The sequence below is a fragment of the Notothenia rossii genome (genome assembly GCF_949606895.1).
Source record: "Notothenia rossii genome assembly, chromosome: 9".
NCBI classification, from domain to species: Eukaryota; Metazoa; Chordata; class Actinopteri; order Perciformes; family Nototheniidae; genus Notothenia; species Notothenia rossii.
Genome location: NC_136907.1, coordinates 8210039 through 8224317, shown reverse-complemented (window position 1 = coordinate 8224317; position 14279 = coordinate 8210039). Strand labels below are relative to the sequence as shown.

General features: G+C 41.2%; 1 protein-coding gene across 1 annotated transcript; it reads right to left on the bottom strand.

Moving 5' to 3' along the window:
- Positions 1-1403: 1403 nt before the first annotated feature.
- LOC307020378 (solute carrier family 22 member 6-like) lies at positions 1404-10289 on the bottom strand. Its single transcript, XM_079651698.1, has 11 exons — positions 9202-10289; positions 8602-9077; positions 8421-8524; positions 7880-8034; positions 5904-6072; positions 5686-5809; positions 5479-5594; positions 5170-5384; positions 4976-5084; positions 2017-2220; positions 1404-1868 (listed from the first exon to the last, which is right to left on the bottom strand). The coding sequence occupies exons 2-11, from the start codon at positions 9004-9006 to the stop codon at positions 1781-1783; spliced, it is 1689 nt and encodes a 562-aa protein (XP_079507824.1). The 5' UTR covers positions 9007-9077; positions 9202-10289; the 3' UTR covers positions 1404-1780.
- Between the last annotated feature and the right edge of the window lie 3990 nt (positions 10290-14279).

Sequence of the window (14279 nt, the reverse complement as noted above, 5' to 3'; positions counted from 1 at the left end):
AAACACCACAGTCAGAAATGTACAATCAGGCATACAGAAAAGGGAAAACCAAAAGTAAATGTTTGATACAAATTATAGCTGTGTTTATTTGGAGTCGGTTGACAGTTCAACTGAACTGCAGCCTGATAAAAAAAATGTCTTTACTTCTGAGTGCAGTTTGTGATCCAAGCAGCCATCGTTGCAAATATTAAAGGTCAATCAATAGTTGGAAAATCCTCCACCTTAAAACTCGGTTCAATATTTTATTTATAAATATGAGATATTAAAGTACAGAACTTATTATTTAGCATAGTATTTAAAACACAAATTAATTCCGTACTTTACGTTGTCTTTTTAGAAGTGGAAAAAACTGCCCATTGAATTTGCCGTCATGCACTCATTGATAGTCAAAATGGACTTTTGTCCATTCAAAGACATGTTCTAGACCACATGTGTCAAACTCAAGGCCCGGGGGCCAAATCAGGCCCTTGGTAGATTTAATTTCGGCCCGCAGGATAATTTCGAATTACTATTAGATCTGGCCCGCGGGTATATTGCACGCACACCTTCACTCAATCCTGAGGGTTTCCTCAGCTCAGAGCCTGAGCCCAATCATTGATGAACTATCACCCAAGATGAGATGCCAAGTATCTGGCTTGAACTAGCATCACAGAGCAGCACACTGAGTTTAATGGATGTTTCCTTCTGCACTTTTTTGTTGCGACAACAGGTCATGTTGGTTTTTTTTGCTTTGAGGGAAATATTTTTTTTGAAGCTGTTGTTGGCCTGTGGAAAAATGTAATCATAAGAAATGACTCCGGAAAAGCTGCAGATAGAGCCATAAGAAATGAATGCAACTGATTAGTTAATGTTTAATGTTGTTATTATTGGCAATAATTTAAGCTTTGTTAGTTTCAGGTTTAATATGTGCAATAAGTTCATTTCAATAAGTTCTGCAATAAACATTGAACCTGTACTAGTTGGCCCTCAACTAGTACCGATTTTTAAGTGTTGGCCCACTGTGTATTTGAGTTTGACACCCCTGTTCTAGATTGTCTGAGACTCAAAAGATTAATATTTAAAGACTGGGTGACATTTTACCTAAAATATGGAACACCAGAGGTCCTTCTTGAGATCATGAAGTGAAACAGACAAATGTAAACATGAGTAGGTTCTGTGTGTGATTGAAAAACATAATTCTCTAGCTGATTTCATATTGTTTACTTATTGATTGATATTTTAGCATAAAGCCCAGGCAATGAATGACGGAAGCAAACCAGTTAAATGTAAATCCTCTTGTCGCAAACTTCTTTGTCTGACTTGTTTCAGCAAATGTATCCGACAGTGCCCATTTAAAAGTAGCCTGGATAAAGAAGTGTGCAGTATTTCAGTTCAACAGAGCAAAGGGAATGAAAAGACTTAAATGTGTGGTGCTGATTTTATTGAAAATATAGTTTTTTTTTCAAATACAAGATTGCAAATAATAAGAAGTTATACAAATACCAGTAAAAGCAAAGCACCTGTAGAAGGCACATTTTCTAAAATATAAAGCCTGATTTATGCAATTCCTGACTAAAATCCTCCTATAACACAAACAAACACAGAGGTCTAATTGTTCACAGCTATTCATTTCACTGTATTGACCTGTCTTATTGCAACTCCACCTGTCTAGCAGTCATACAACATAATAAGCTTTATATAGAAATCAAACTAATAAACAGGCCGGAGAAAAAGCAGTAACCAAGATATGTTCATTAACATGTGAGGAAAACGTCAGGAGCAGAATCCATACTGTATGCCCTCAGGCCGTCTGCTTTAGGAGATCCGCCTGGGTGTCTTGCAGGATTATCGCTTCCTTTCGTGACGCTTTGGAGCTTCTCCCAGTTCCCCTGTGATCAAAATAGAAAAGGAAAATATAGATAAATCTGTCTCTGTCTCTTTCTTAATGTCTAAAATGCCTCCAGTATACTTTTACTAAAAATGTATGTTTTGTTTTGCAGCGATGTAAAGAACAGATCTTGTCCCCCCTGATCTTACCTGTCCTCCACATCTTGTATTGTGTCGGGGAGGGGTGAGCCAAGTGTTTCTGGAAGAAATATTGCAGCAATTCCACTGAGGATCGGAGCGCCGCCATAGATCAAACCCGGGAGCCAAGGTAGATAGTCGGCCGTGAGAAGCACCATCGGGGCCACCATGGCTCCCACCCGAGCCATCATGGATACCCAGCCCATGCCATTCTGACTGAGGCAAGGCAAGGCAAGGCACGTTTATTTATATAGCACCTTTCAACACAAGGCAATTCAAAGTTCTAAACAAAAATGAAAGACATTCAGACAAAGGCATTTAAAAAGAGTCATTAAAAAGAAAAGATAATAAAAGAAACATTAAAAGAAAAAATACATGAATAAGAAGTATATGAATAAAAAGTACATGAAACAATTCAGAACGATTTTAAAAGCAATTTATTTCTATTGGTAGTATGTTTCGTGCCTGCACCACGTCTTTTTGTCCGGTCGGGTCTTGGAAGACCAGAAGCTGTGTGGTTCATAAAAACATTGTTACTCAATATCAAGCCACGATTATAGTTTTGTTCTAAATGTTATAATGTCTGACTCTTTTTGCCGTCCGCGAGGAAAAGAAATGGGGCTCAGAGTCTCAGAATACTGAAATCTGTATTTTTTAAATCTTTTTTTCTTTCTAATTTGTTATTATTTGGTGCAGGCACGAAACATAGCAATAGAAATACATTGCTTCTAACATTGTTGTGTTTCAGAATACTGAAATCTGTATTTTTTTAAATATGTTTTTCCTTCTAATTTGTTATTATTTATATTGCTTTTAAAATCGTTCTGTGTGGCACGAAAAAAAATGGGGAAATCATTTTGGTGAACACGAATCAATAGATTAATTTCGTTACTATAACACGAAATGCCATGAGACTGGGTTGTATATTCTTAAGTTGATAGTAGGCTGATTTAGTAACTGTTTTAATGTCACTGTTGAAACTCAGGTCAGAGTCCATGACTACACCTATATTTCTGGCTTTATCTGTTGAACATTGCAGACTGAAGCTCAGCGCTAACTTTTATATTTTCTGCCTTGACTCCAAAAACCATTACCTCAGTTTTATCTTTGTTTAATTGGAGAAAGTTCTGACACATCCAGTCATTGATTTCTTCAATGCACTTACTCAGTGTCTGAATTGGAGCTTAGTCTTCTGGTGAAATGGTTACGTACATTTGTGTATCATCCGTAACTTAGTTTATCGTTTTACATTATCTGAGCCAGTGATGGCATGTAGATGTTAAAGAGAAGAGCCCCCAAGATGGAGCCTGGAGGAACCCCACATGTCCTAATAGTCAACTCAGATGTGTATGTACCTATAGAAACAACGTTTTTTCTATCCATTAAAGTATAATTCAAACCAATTTAGAACTGTTGCCGAAATTCCCACCCAGTTTTCTAGTAATATGTTGTAGTCCAGTGTCAAATGCAGCACTGAGTGGGAGAGAGAACAACCATAACTCTAACATTAAAGCGATGCTTTTCCTGTAAATCAGTGATTGTGGGGCGAGTGATAAAGAATAATGTATATAAGTACTGTTATTGATTTTTTAAGAAAGATATTAAAATTGAGATTAGAGGCTCCTATTTCAGGACACAGCTGAAGGTGTACAAGAGGTACATCAGTTATAATGAATGCCTATCCTATACAAGCCTATGAAAGTTCAAAGCAATGATGGGACAAGGGGTTTTAGTAACTATTTAACTGATTAGAAAAAATATGCATTTACTATGTTTGTTTTATTGGTGACACAGTATGCAGATAAGCAAAGACACATATTCAGCATGACTTCTCCCAGGAAATCTTCTTCCAACAAAAAACAACAGCAAATAATGCCCAGGAATCAGGAAATAGAAAGACCATTATGAAAATAAACCAAAAGCCTTAAGAAGTTTCTAAAACGAAAATAAATAAATGTTTAAGAGGTTTTTAAGATGTTTGTGGGTTTTAAAGGGCTTTCACTGTTTCGTCCTCATATCATCTGGGTCAAAGGTGACCTGGTTTGACACCATTAATCTTTATCTGCTTTATCTTCTGTCTGTACAATAAACTGCAGACTCACTTTCTTTTTCTCTTAGTTGTTTCTGCCTCAACAGTTAGTGGTGGCATGACTTCAATGTGCCCACTACTAAGATAAAAGCGGACTTATGTACAGTGTAAAGAGCTGAGAAGTAGTAGTACATTTACCCAATTGTTAGCAACCAAATTTGTTAAGATACGTAAAAAGCTCAAAGTGGGGTGTTTGCTGGAAATGTTTACATTGTAGAACTAATCGTGAAAATGTCATAAGGAGAGACCTTTGTTCAGGCCATTAACCAGAAGCCCGTGAAAAAAACAATTGACTTCAAGACGAGGGAAATGGAAGTGGGAAAATGCTAACTTGTTTCAAGCCTAAAGACTTCTGAAGCATTGTCCACAGCAAGTAGGAAAACTCTCAAATGCTCTTTTGAAAAAGTCAGGATGTAGATCCTCCGATAAATAAAACGAGCTGAACTTAAAGAGCTGAAATTAAAGAGGTTTATGCTTTTTGGGGTTTTTGCATATAGTGGGTGATATAGGTTTGTGTGCATGTAAATGGTCTACAAAAGGCTAAAATCCCAAAGTTCCCATAGTGACATCAGCGAGTAACACTTGCGCTTCTATTGGCTAGCGCTACAACACATTGTACATGATAGGCTAAGGGGCGGGACATCCTTAGGGAGTTGAATTATCGCAACAGAGCTGGCCAGCTAACCAATCAGAGCAGACTGGGCTCTTGTTTCAGACAGAGGGTGAAAAGAGGTTCTGCAGCACAGGCAGTATGAGAAAAATAATGAGCTCTCTGAAAATTAAAGTAAGTTAACATCTGAAAACTAGCATAAAAGGGTCCCTTTAAACCCTGAATAAAAAAATAAAACATTTTCTAAATCTTCCTGCTAAATGGACACTTACCGGATGATTGTTGGGAACAGTTCTCCAGAGTAGAGATAGCAGCAGTTGAATGAGGCAGCGAGGCAACCTTTACCCAGTACAGCCATACACGTGCGTGCAGTCTGTTTATCTGCACATGGAGTGAGACATTCATCAGAGGACTGTGTTGTTTCTGCAGTATAATATTCAACTTGTATACATGTTTTCAACATTACCATAAGGTATCAGCAGGTTGATCAAAATAGTGGTTCCAGCGATGATGAGAGCCCCACTTTGTGATGTGCGCCGTCCAATATAAGTCATAGATATGACCATGACGACTTTAGCAGGGATGTCGACAGCTCCGAAGATCACTTGGATCAAGTAGATGTCCACCCCAAACTTCTGCAGATCCATTGCAATACCGTAGTAAGCAAAGCTCGTGGATAACCTAGGTTTGTTTTAAAAATAAACCATGAACAGTGTCAATGCGATTAAATATTTGTTAATGAAAAGCTGAGATTTTTACAAGAAGGAACATGTACCAGACAGCACTGAGGCAGATCGTCATTTTCCTCATTGTAGGTGTGCGGAACAGATCCAGGACAGAGTGGGTGCCTTTTGAGCAGGACATCTCTTTCTTCATGGTTTCCTGCAGCCTCTATGCATACCGACAAAGATTAATGTATGTTATACACATTAATAAACACAGATAGATGGTGCAATAACACATACACAGCACATTCTCTTACCTTCATGTCGATTTTCTCTCCCTCTTCCTTCCGTCCATTACATTTCGCCACACTTTTAAGGTTCTTGATGGCTTGTTCAGGGTTATTACTCATAACTAACCATCTTGAAGATTCATGAAACCACCTGTGTGAAATATGTGTTCTGTTAATAGTGCAAATAAGCATGGATCTGTGATTCTGGTTTGCTTTGATTTGCATGTCAATACTTGGCATCTTACCATGCAATGAGGAAGAAGACAAAGAATGGCACAGACACAGCCAGGGTTAACCACCTCCAGTCCCGGATGAAGTATGCGATGAGCGCCAGTATCAACTGTCCAACTGTGTAGCAGTAACCTGTCATTGTCCCGACCATTGTTCGCACACTAGTGGGGATCCACTCCACAACTTGATATTAAAGAAATAAGAGATAAAGAAAGAGGTATTTTTTAGAATTTAGTACAAGTATTATTCTTGAATCATCATGTATGTTGACTGCTTCCATTTAAGTTGTTTCATGCTGATTGTACCCTATCCAGTTAGATGTCTTACTATCACGGTTGGGGTAAATAGGACCCAAAAGCAGTACGAACAGGGAAGGCAGGTATGGGGGAATGAAACAAAAGCGTGCTTTATTCAAAAGCTGATACAAGGGCCAAAAGAGTGGTTGGAGGGGGCCTGGTGGACGGGTTTGGGCTGATAGCCCGGGGGCACGGCAGAGGACCAGGAGGGGTTCTCGGGCGGATGGCCCGTGGGCCAGGCAGAGGCAGAGAAGGGGCGAAAGCCGCGGAGGGGAAACTCAGGAGGCCGGGCACAAGGACAGGCAGGCAGGAAGGTGGCGGTGAGTCAGCTGGATCGCTGGAGCAGGTGAACTGGGATCGAGAGCACTGGGAGCAGGAGATGGCGAGACCCCGGACGGGACAGGTACTGATGTCTGCGTGACCCCCGGCGGGACAGGAACAGGTGTTAGCGGGACAGGTGTTAGCGGGACAGGTGTTCCCGATGGAACAAGGGCTGGTGTCGGCGGGACCCCTGACGGAACAGGAGCATAAGTCGGCGGGATGCCCGACGGAGTAGGACACGGTGTTGACGAGACCCCCGGCGGAACCGGTGTCCGCGGGACGCCCAAAGGGAGAGGACACATAGTTGGCAGGACCCCCGGGGGAACAGGTGTCGGCGGGACCCCCAATGGAACAGGACATGAAGTTGGCAGGACCTGCGGCGGAATAGGTGTCAGCGGGTCCCCCAACAGGACAGGACATGGTGTTGGCAGGATCCCCGGCGGAGAAGGGACTTGAGTCAGCAGAACTGCCAACAGGACACGGGGGGCAGGAGTGGGAGCTGGAACCATGGCTGCTGGGGCTTGGGCCGGTAGCTTGGCCTTGCGTCTCTTAGAAGCCTTTTGGAGGCTCCGTGGGCCTCCCAAGGCCAGGCGGGATCCCACAAAAGGGTCCTCGAAAGGAGCAATGTTGGGATCTGTGGCAGGAAGGGGGCTAGCATGTCTGGGGCTAGCAGGCCGGGAATCAGATTTGATCTCACAATTACAATAAAGTCCTCCACCAACTCGGGTAATAAGTCCCTTAACCAGGGCCTCGAAGTTACTTCTTTGCGTGCCGAAAACATGATAGACTGCCTCTCCTCTGTACTGGAGGCGTATCGAAAGTCATTCCTTAGGTATATTAAATTATAAGTTACCTCATAAAGGTCCCCTGCTGGGTCCAGCTTTGGTCCGGTTGTACTGTCATGGTTGGGGTAAATAGGACCCAAAAGCAGTACGAACAAGGAAGGCAGGTATGGGGGTTTTAACAAAAGCTAGCTTTATTCGAAAGCCGATACAAAAATCAAAGAACTGAAGGAACAGGCGAGGTAACACAACAAAAAAAAACTAACAAACCCCATCCAGGGGACACAAGGAATGGGAGCAGACAGACGGACGGGAACAGGCACAGGCACAGAACATGGACAAGACCAGGTAGGAAATGACGACAACCGAACATGGAGCAAAGGGGAAGACAAGAATAAATGCACAGAAGGGTAATCACAGGGCAAGATACAGCTGGGCAGGGGAGGCAGAAACACAAGGGCAACAGGTGAACACAATGAGACAATCAGACACAGGAGGGCAAACACAGGAAGGAAGACCAGACAAAGAGAGAGCAGAATTTCAAAATAAAACCAGGAAATGGCAACATAAGTCCAAAACCATGACACTTACTGAGCGAGAAGGTGTTGAGCACCACGCCGGACAGAGCCATGCCACAGCCAAAGCGGAACAGGCAGAAGAGCGGGAAGGCAGTGGAGAAAGCAGCACATGTTCCTGACACAGCCATCAGCAGGTGAGAAATAAGCAAGAGGATGCGTCGACCATATCTAGAGCCAGGTGGGTTAAAGAGTTAATTCAGACTGTATCACATCATATGATTTGAACAAGGCTGCATGAAGACGTGTTGTGTGGGACCATTTTTAAAGGGGAAATATGATGCACATGTTCTGGTTAATTTGTGTATTTTGGGTCTAGTATAACATTTATTTATGCTTTAATGTTGAAAAACTATTTTTTTTGTATACTGTCTTTCTTTATAATCCTGCATCCACCTTTGTCAGAAACACACCGTTTTAGTGCCTGTCTCTTTAAGAAAAGAACGTGTGTTTTTTCATAATGGTTCCCCTTTGAAAGTTACATACATGATTGATGTTGCCGAATATCTGACATTAGTAGCACAACTGTAAATCATTAGTGATGAGATCAATGTTACCTGTCTGAAAGACCTCCAAAGACAACAGAACCCAGAAGCACACCTCCCATGTAGACCGTCTGTCCCATTTGCTTCAAAGACCGCTGATCACACACCAAATTCCACTAAAAAATATGGAACAACATTTAAGGCACAGGACAAGATAAGATTTACACATGTGCAAAGAAAAATGTAGTCCTACGTCAGATATTATTGTGGATTTCCTGTGAGTCATGTTATAGGTCCATCCATCTGAACATCCCTGCAGGTCAAAATCCAAACCATCGTTAGTGTCTCCCTCCTTCCCGGAACTGGAGCTCCTGTTTTTTGTCAGGAGGTGCCACTGTGGAGCCGCGTAACGCAAGCACCTCTCTGGCTTCCCTGTCTGGTCCAGTGGCACAGTGACCAGCAGCGCTTCCTCTGCACTCATCTGGGACTGGGACAGGTTTGTGTGTGTGCTGCAGAAGTGAGGGGGTACCAAAGCCACAAAGTTCTGCAGCAGGTTGTGACTGGCCATAAACATCACAGGTATGCAGAGAAGGGTCGTCTGCAGGACCTGGAAGCGTCCTGTGCTCCCTACCTGCTCCAAGAGTTCACCAAACCCCATAGTGGTGTACTACAAAAACTCCACAAGTTAACTTTATGTTAATGACAGCAGTTCCTGTTGTTGGTAGGTTCCTTTGGAAAACATAAAAGTAAATGGTAAGTTGTTCTAGCATCTGTGAAAAATACCAAACATAAAGTGCAATTATAAAGTATAATTTTTAAATGTTTCGATAATTTGAAATTCAAAAAGACTTACCTCTTGAATAATCTTTTCTCAAAACATAAATATTAACAGTAAGAATGCTGGCCTACAAAAAATTGCACTCATTAAAACCACTGCTACATGATGCAGTCAATTTAAATTAGAATTCTTAGAAAGTGTTCCTAAAAGAAAGTCCTTAAAAACGAGGCCCAAAGAATCAAAAAGATGTAATAAATGGTCGCTGTTAGTGCAGTCTGTTAAATCGGCTCTCAAATTCCAACAGCTTTTCAGAACTTTGGATTATTAGTGCAATGTAACCTCTTGAGGTATTAGCCACTCGTTCAGGAAACACTGAGGCAGAATGTGGAGTCCTTGCTGTACAGGGACAATGTCCGGATGAAGGGTTTCAGTGCAAGTGAGCTCCAACCAAAGGTGGGCTCATAACTATGCTCAGCAGTTTTCACCTTTCGCACTGAGACCTTTTCCCTGCCCTTTATTGGTTACCTAACAGGAATGACAAGGTGATAGAGTGTGTGTCTGTGAATGTGAGGTAAAAAAACTGATTTGGTTTCATTAGTAACTTCTTTGTCAGTTTCTTTAACATTTTCTATAATTGTTTGCATGTTGTCTTGTTTATAAATCTACATTATTTGTTCACTAGTTCAAAGGAAACACCACAGTCAGACATTTGCAATTAGGTAAAGAGAATACTAAAAGTAAATGTTTGATAAAAATTGCAGCTGTGTTTATTTGGAGTCGGTTGACAGTTCAACTGAACTGCAGCCTGATAAAATAAATTACTTTACTTCTGAGTGCAGTTTGTGATCCATCGTTGCAAATATTAAAGGTCAATCAATAGTTGAAAAATACTCCACTTTAAAACTCGGTTCAATATTTTTGTGTCATAAATAGTGTTAAATCCAGAGCACAAAACATTAAAGTAAAAGTCCAAATTGTTGTTTGTGATTCTTTTTTTGTTGCAAAGTCTGACACAGTGCAGGCTTTCTCATAGCACTTATCATAGTTATTCAGCATAAAACACAAATTATTTCCGTACTTTACGTTGTATTTTTAGAAGTGGAAAAAACTGCCCATTGAAATTGCCGTCATGCACTCATTGAAAGTCAAAATGGATTCAGTTTGTCCATTCAAAGACATGTTCAAACCGTCTGTGAGACTCAAAATATGAATATGAAAGACCAGGTGACATTTTTACCTAAAATATGGAACCCCAGAGGTCTCTCTTGTGATCACGAAGTGAAATAGTCAAATGAAAAAGGGAGTAGGTTCTGTGTGTGACTGAAAGACAAAATTCTCTACATGATTGAATCTTGTTAACTTATTGATTGATGGACTCCAGATACTCTGCAACTTGTACAGGTGCACCGTAGAGAGTATCCTGACTGGCTGCATCACGGCCTGGTACGGCAGCTGAACCGCCCTCAATCGTAAGGCTTTACAGAGGGTAGTGAAAACTGTAAAGAACATCACAAAGACAGAGCTGCCATCCATGGAGGACCTTTACTCCCAGCGGCTCAAGAAATCCCTCAGGATTATAAAAGACCCCCACCACCCCAGCCACAAACTGTTCTGCCTGGCAGGCGCTACCGCAGCATCCGGACTAAAACCACCAGACTCAGGGACAGTTTCATCCCACAGGCAATAAGACTGCAAAACAACTAACTTGCAAATAGACTCTTATTGCACTATTTCACTTTTTTATACTATTTTTCTTTTTGTATTTACCATTTATTCTTTACTTGCACTATATTTTTCAGTTTATCTATGTTATTGTGTTGCACTGTTGGAGAAGCCTGTGACACAAGATTTTCATCGACATAACTACACTGTAGCTATGTTCGTATGACAAAATAAAGAACCTTGAACCTTGATTGGTATTTTAGCATAAGGCCCAGGCAATGAATGACAGACGCAAACCAGTTAAATGTAAATCCTCGTCGTAAACTTCTTTGTCTGACTTGTTTCAGTAAATGTATCACACAGTGCCCATTTAAAAGTAGCCTGGATAAAGAAGTGTGCAATGTATTTCAGTTCAACAGAGCAAAGGGGATTAAAACAATTAAATGTGTGGTGCTGATTTTATTGAAAATATAGTTTTGTTTTCAAATACAAGATTGCAAATAATAAGAAGTTATACAAATACCAGTAAAAAGCAAAGCACCTGTAGAAGGCACATTTTCTAAAATATAAAGCCTGATTTATGCAATTCCTGACTAAAATCCTCCTATAACACAAACAAACACAGAGGTCTAATTGTTCACAGCTATTCATTTCACTGTATTGACCTGTCTTATTGCAACTCCACCTGTCTAGCAGTCATACAACATAATAAGCTTTATATAGAAATCAAACTAATAAATAGGCCGGAGAAAAAGCAGTAACCAAGATATGTTCATGTCAGGAAAAAGAAAGGCAAAGACACAGCCAGGGTTAACCACCTCCAGTATCCTGTCTTTTATAGATAATCCTGGATTCACCTTTGTCAGAAACACACCGTCTCTTTAAGAAAAAAAAGTGTTTTTTCATAATTGTTCCCCTTTGAAAGTTACATACATGATTGATGTTGCCGAATATCTGACATATTGTGCCCCCACAAATAGAATCACATTCTGTGGGAAACACTGCTTTACCTGAACCTCATCATGACAGCGAGAGGACGGCAGGAATGTAATTTCCCGCGTTCAGTGAATGCAACAGAGGCAAGCACCGGTGCCAGCAGGGGCCGTGTTGTTAGCATCTGGATAGCTAGCTGCACTAACGGACATAAGGAACTGTTTGTTCCACAACAATCTGGATGAGAGTCCTCTCCTGACAGACTGAGAGGCTCAGGTGAGCTAAAGGACTCTCTGAGTGTTTAGATAGTTAACTTTAGTCTAAGTTATCTCAGTGGGTCTCAAACGGTTTGGTCACTCACAAATTATGTAAAAGATTATTTCCGAGGAACACCTTCATACGATCATTATTAAAAAAAACAAGAGAACAAATGAAAAAAAGTTAGGCCTATGAAATAGCCTACTATATGACAAGAATAGAGTTTAAAAGGGGAGTAATTTGTCAAATATCCAGAAAGAAAAAGAAAATCTGTTTACAGGGTGTTGAGAGATGTATCCATAGATCTCTTAATGTTGCTCTCAAAGTACACCAGAGTGAAACTTTTAAAAAAAATCTTCCTGCGGGAGCATGCCCCCGGACCCCCCTAGAGGAGGTGAGGACCCCCTTAGAGGATGTTAGGTCCGCCCTCCACTTGTAAAAAATAGCACTTTATCCCTTCTTCTATATGCTGTGAGTTGATTATCGACCCTGCATTGTAACAGTTGCAGGTGTACTGTGTATGTGCATGTGGGGAGCACAGCACCCCCAAAAGAAAATCTCTGGCGCTGCCACTGTGGGCCCCTGAATGTTTCCAGGTCCAGGAAACGCCCCTGTTAGTAGCACAACTGTAAATCATTAGTGATGAGATCAATGTTACCTGTCTGAAAGACCTCCAAAGACAACAGCACCCAGAAGCACACCACCCATGTAGACCGTCTGTCCCATTTGCTTCAAAGACCGCTGATCACACACCAAATTCCACTAAAAAATATGGAACAACATTTAAGGCACAGGACAAGATAATATTTACACATGTGCAAAGAAAAAAAAATGTAGTCCTACTTCAGATATTATTGTGGATTTCATGTGAGTCATGTTATAGGTCCATCCATCTGAACATCCCTGCAGGTCAACATCCAAACCAGCGTTAGTGTCTCGCTCCTTCCCTGAACTGGAGCTCCTGTTTTTTGTCAGGAGGTGCCACTGTGGAGCCGCGTAACGCAAGCACCTCTCTGGCTTCCCTGTCTGGTCCAGCGGCACCGTGACCAGCAGCGCTTCCTCTGCACTCATCTGGGACTGGGACAGGTTTGTGTGTGCGCTGCAGAAGTGAGGGGGAACCAAAGCCACAAAGTTCTGCAGCAGGTTGTGACTGGGAATCAACACCACAGGTATGCAGAGAAGGGTCGTCTGCAGGACCTGGAAGCGTCCTGTGCTCCCTACTTGCTCCAAGAGTTCACCAAACCCCATAGTGGTGTACTATAAAAACTCCACAAGTTAACTTTATGTTAATGACAGCAGTTCCTGTTGTTGGTAGGTTCCTTTGGAAAACATAAAAGTAAATAGTAAGTTGTTCTAGCATCTGTGAAAATACCAAACATACTGTAAGGTGCAAGGATAAAGTATAATTTGTAAATGTTTGGATAATTTGAAATTCAAAAAGACTTACCTCCTGAATAATCTTTTCTCAAAACATAAATATTAACAATAAGAATGCAACAAATGGTGAATGTGGAGTCCTTGCTGTGCAGGAACAATGTCCGGATGAAGGGTTTCAGTGCAAGTGAGCTCCAACCAAAGGTGGTTTCAGATGTTTTCCCCTTCCGCACTGAGACCTTTTCCCTGCCTGTTGGTTACCTAACATGAATGACATTACATTTCACTTGTTAGACGCTTTTATCCAAAGGGACTTACATACATTCAGTACTGTGGGCGACCCCCACAGGAGCCATTTGGGGTGAAGTGTCTTGCCCAGGGACACAACAACATGCTGACTGCAGTGGGACTCGAACTTGCTCTCTCCTGATTCGTATTTCAGCGCACTCATCCACTGAGCCATAGCCTCCATGGTGATAGAGTGTGCATTAGTGTGCGTGTGAATGTGAGGTCAAACAAACTGATTTGGTTTCAATAGTAACTTCTTTGTCAGTTTCTTTAATATGTTCTATAATTGTTTGCTTGTTGACTTGTTTATAAATCACCACTATTTGTTCCCTGGTTCAAAGGAAGGACAGCAGTCAGAAATCTGCTATCAGGTAAAGAGAAAAAAGGGAAAACCAAAAGTAAGTGTTTGACAAAAAATGGCAAAAGATTCTGATCAATATTCAACTATTCATTTGTACTTCAACACCATGACCTTTTCTCCTCCTCTGTTACCCTGTGTTAGAACACACGTTGCAGTCAATAAGTGACTCTGATTGATCAATAAGCAACAGTTGTATTCCAGGTAGCTGAGAGTTATGAAACATGACCCCTTAATAAAAAGTTAAAGAACAAAACAATGTGTGAATGTCTCTAAAACC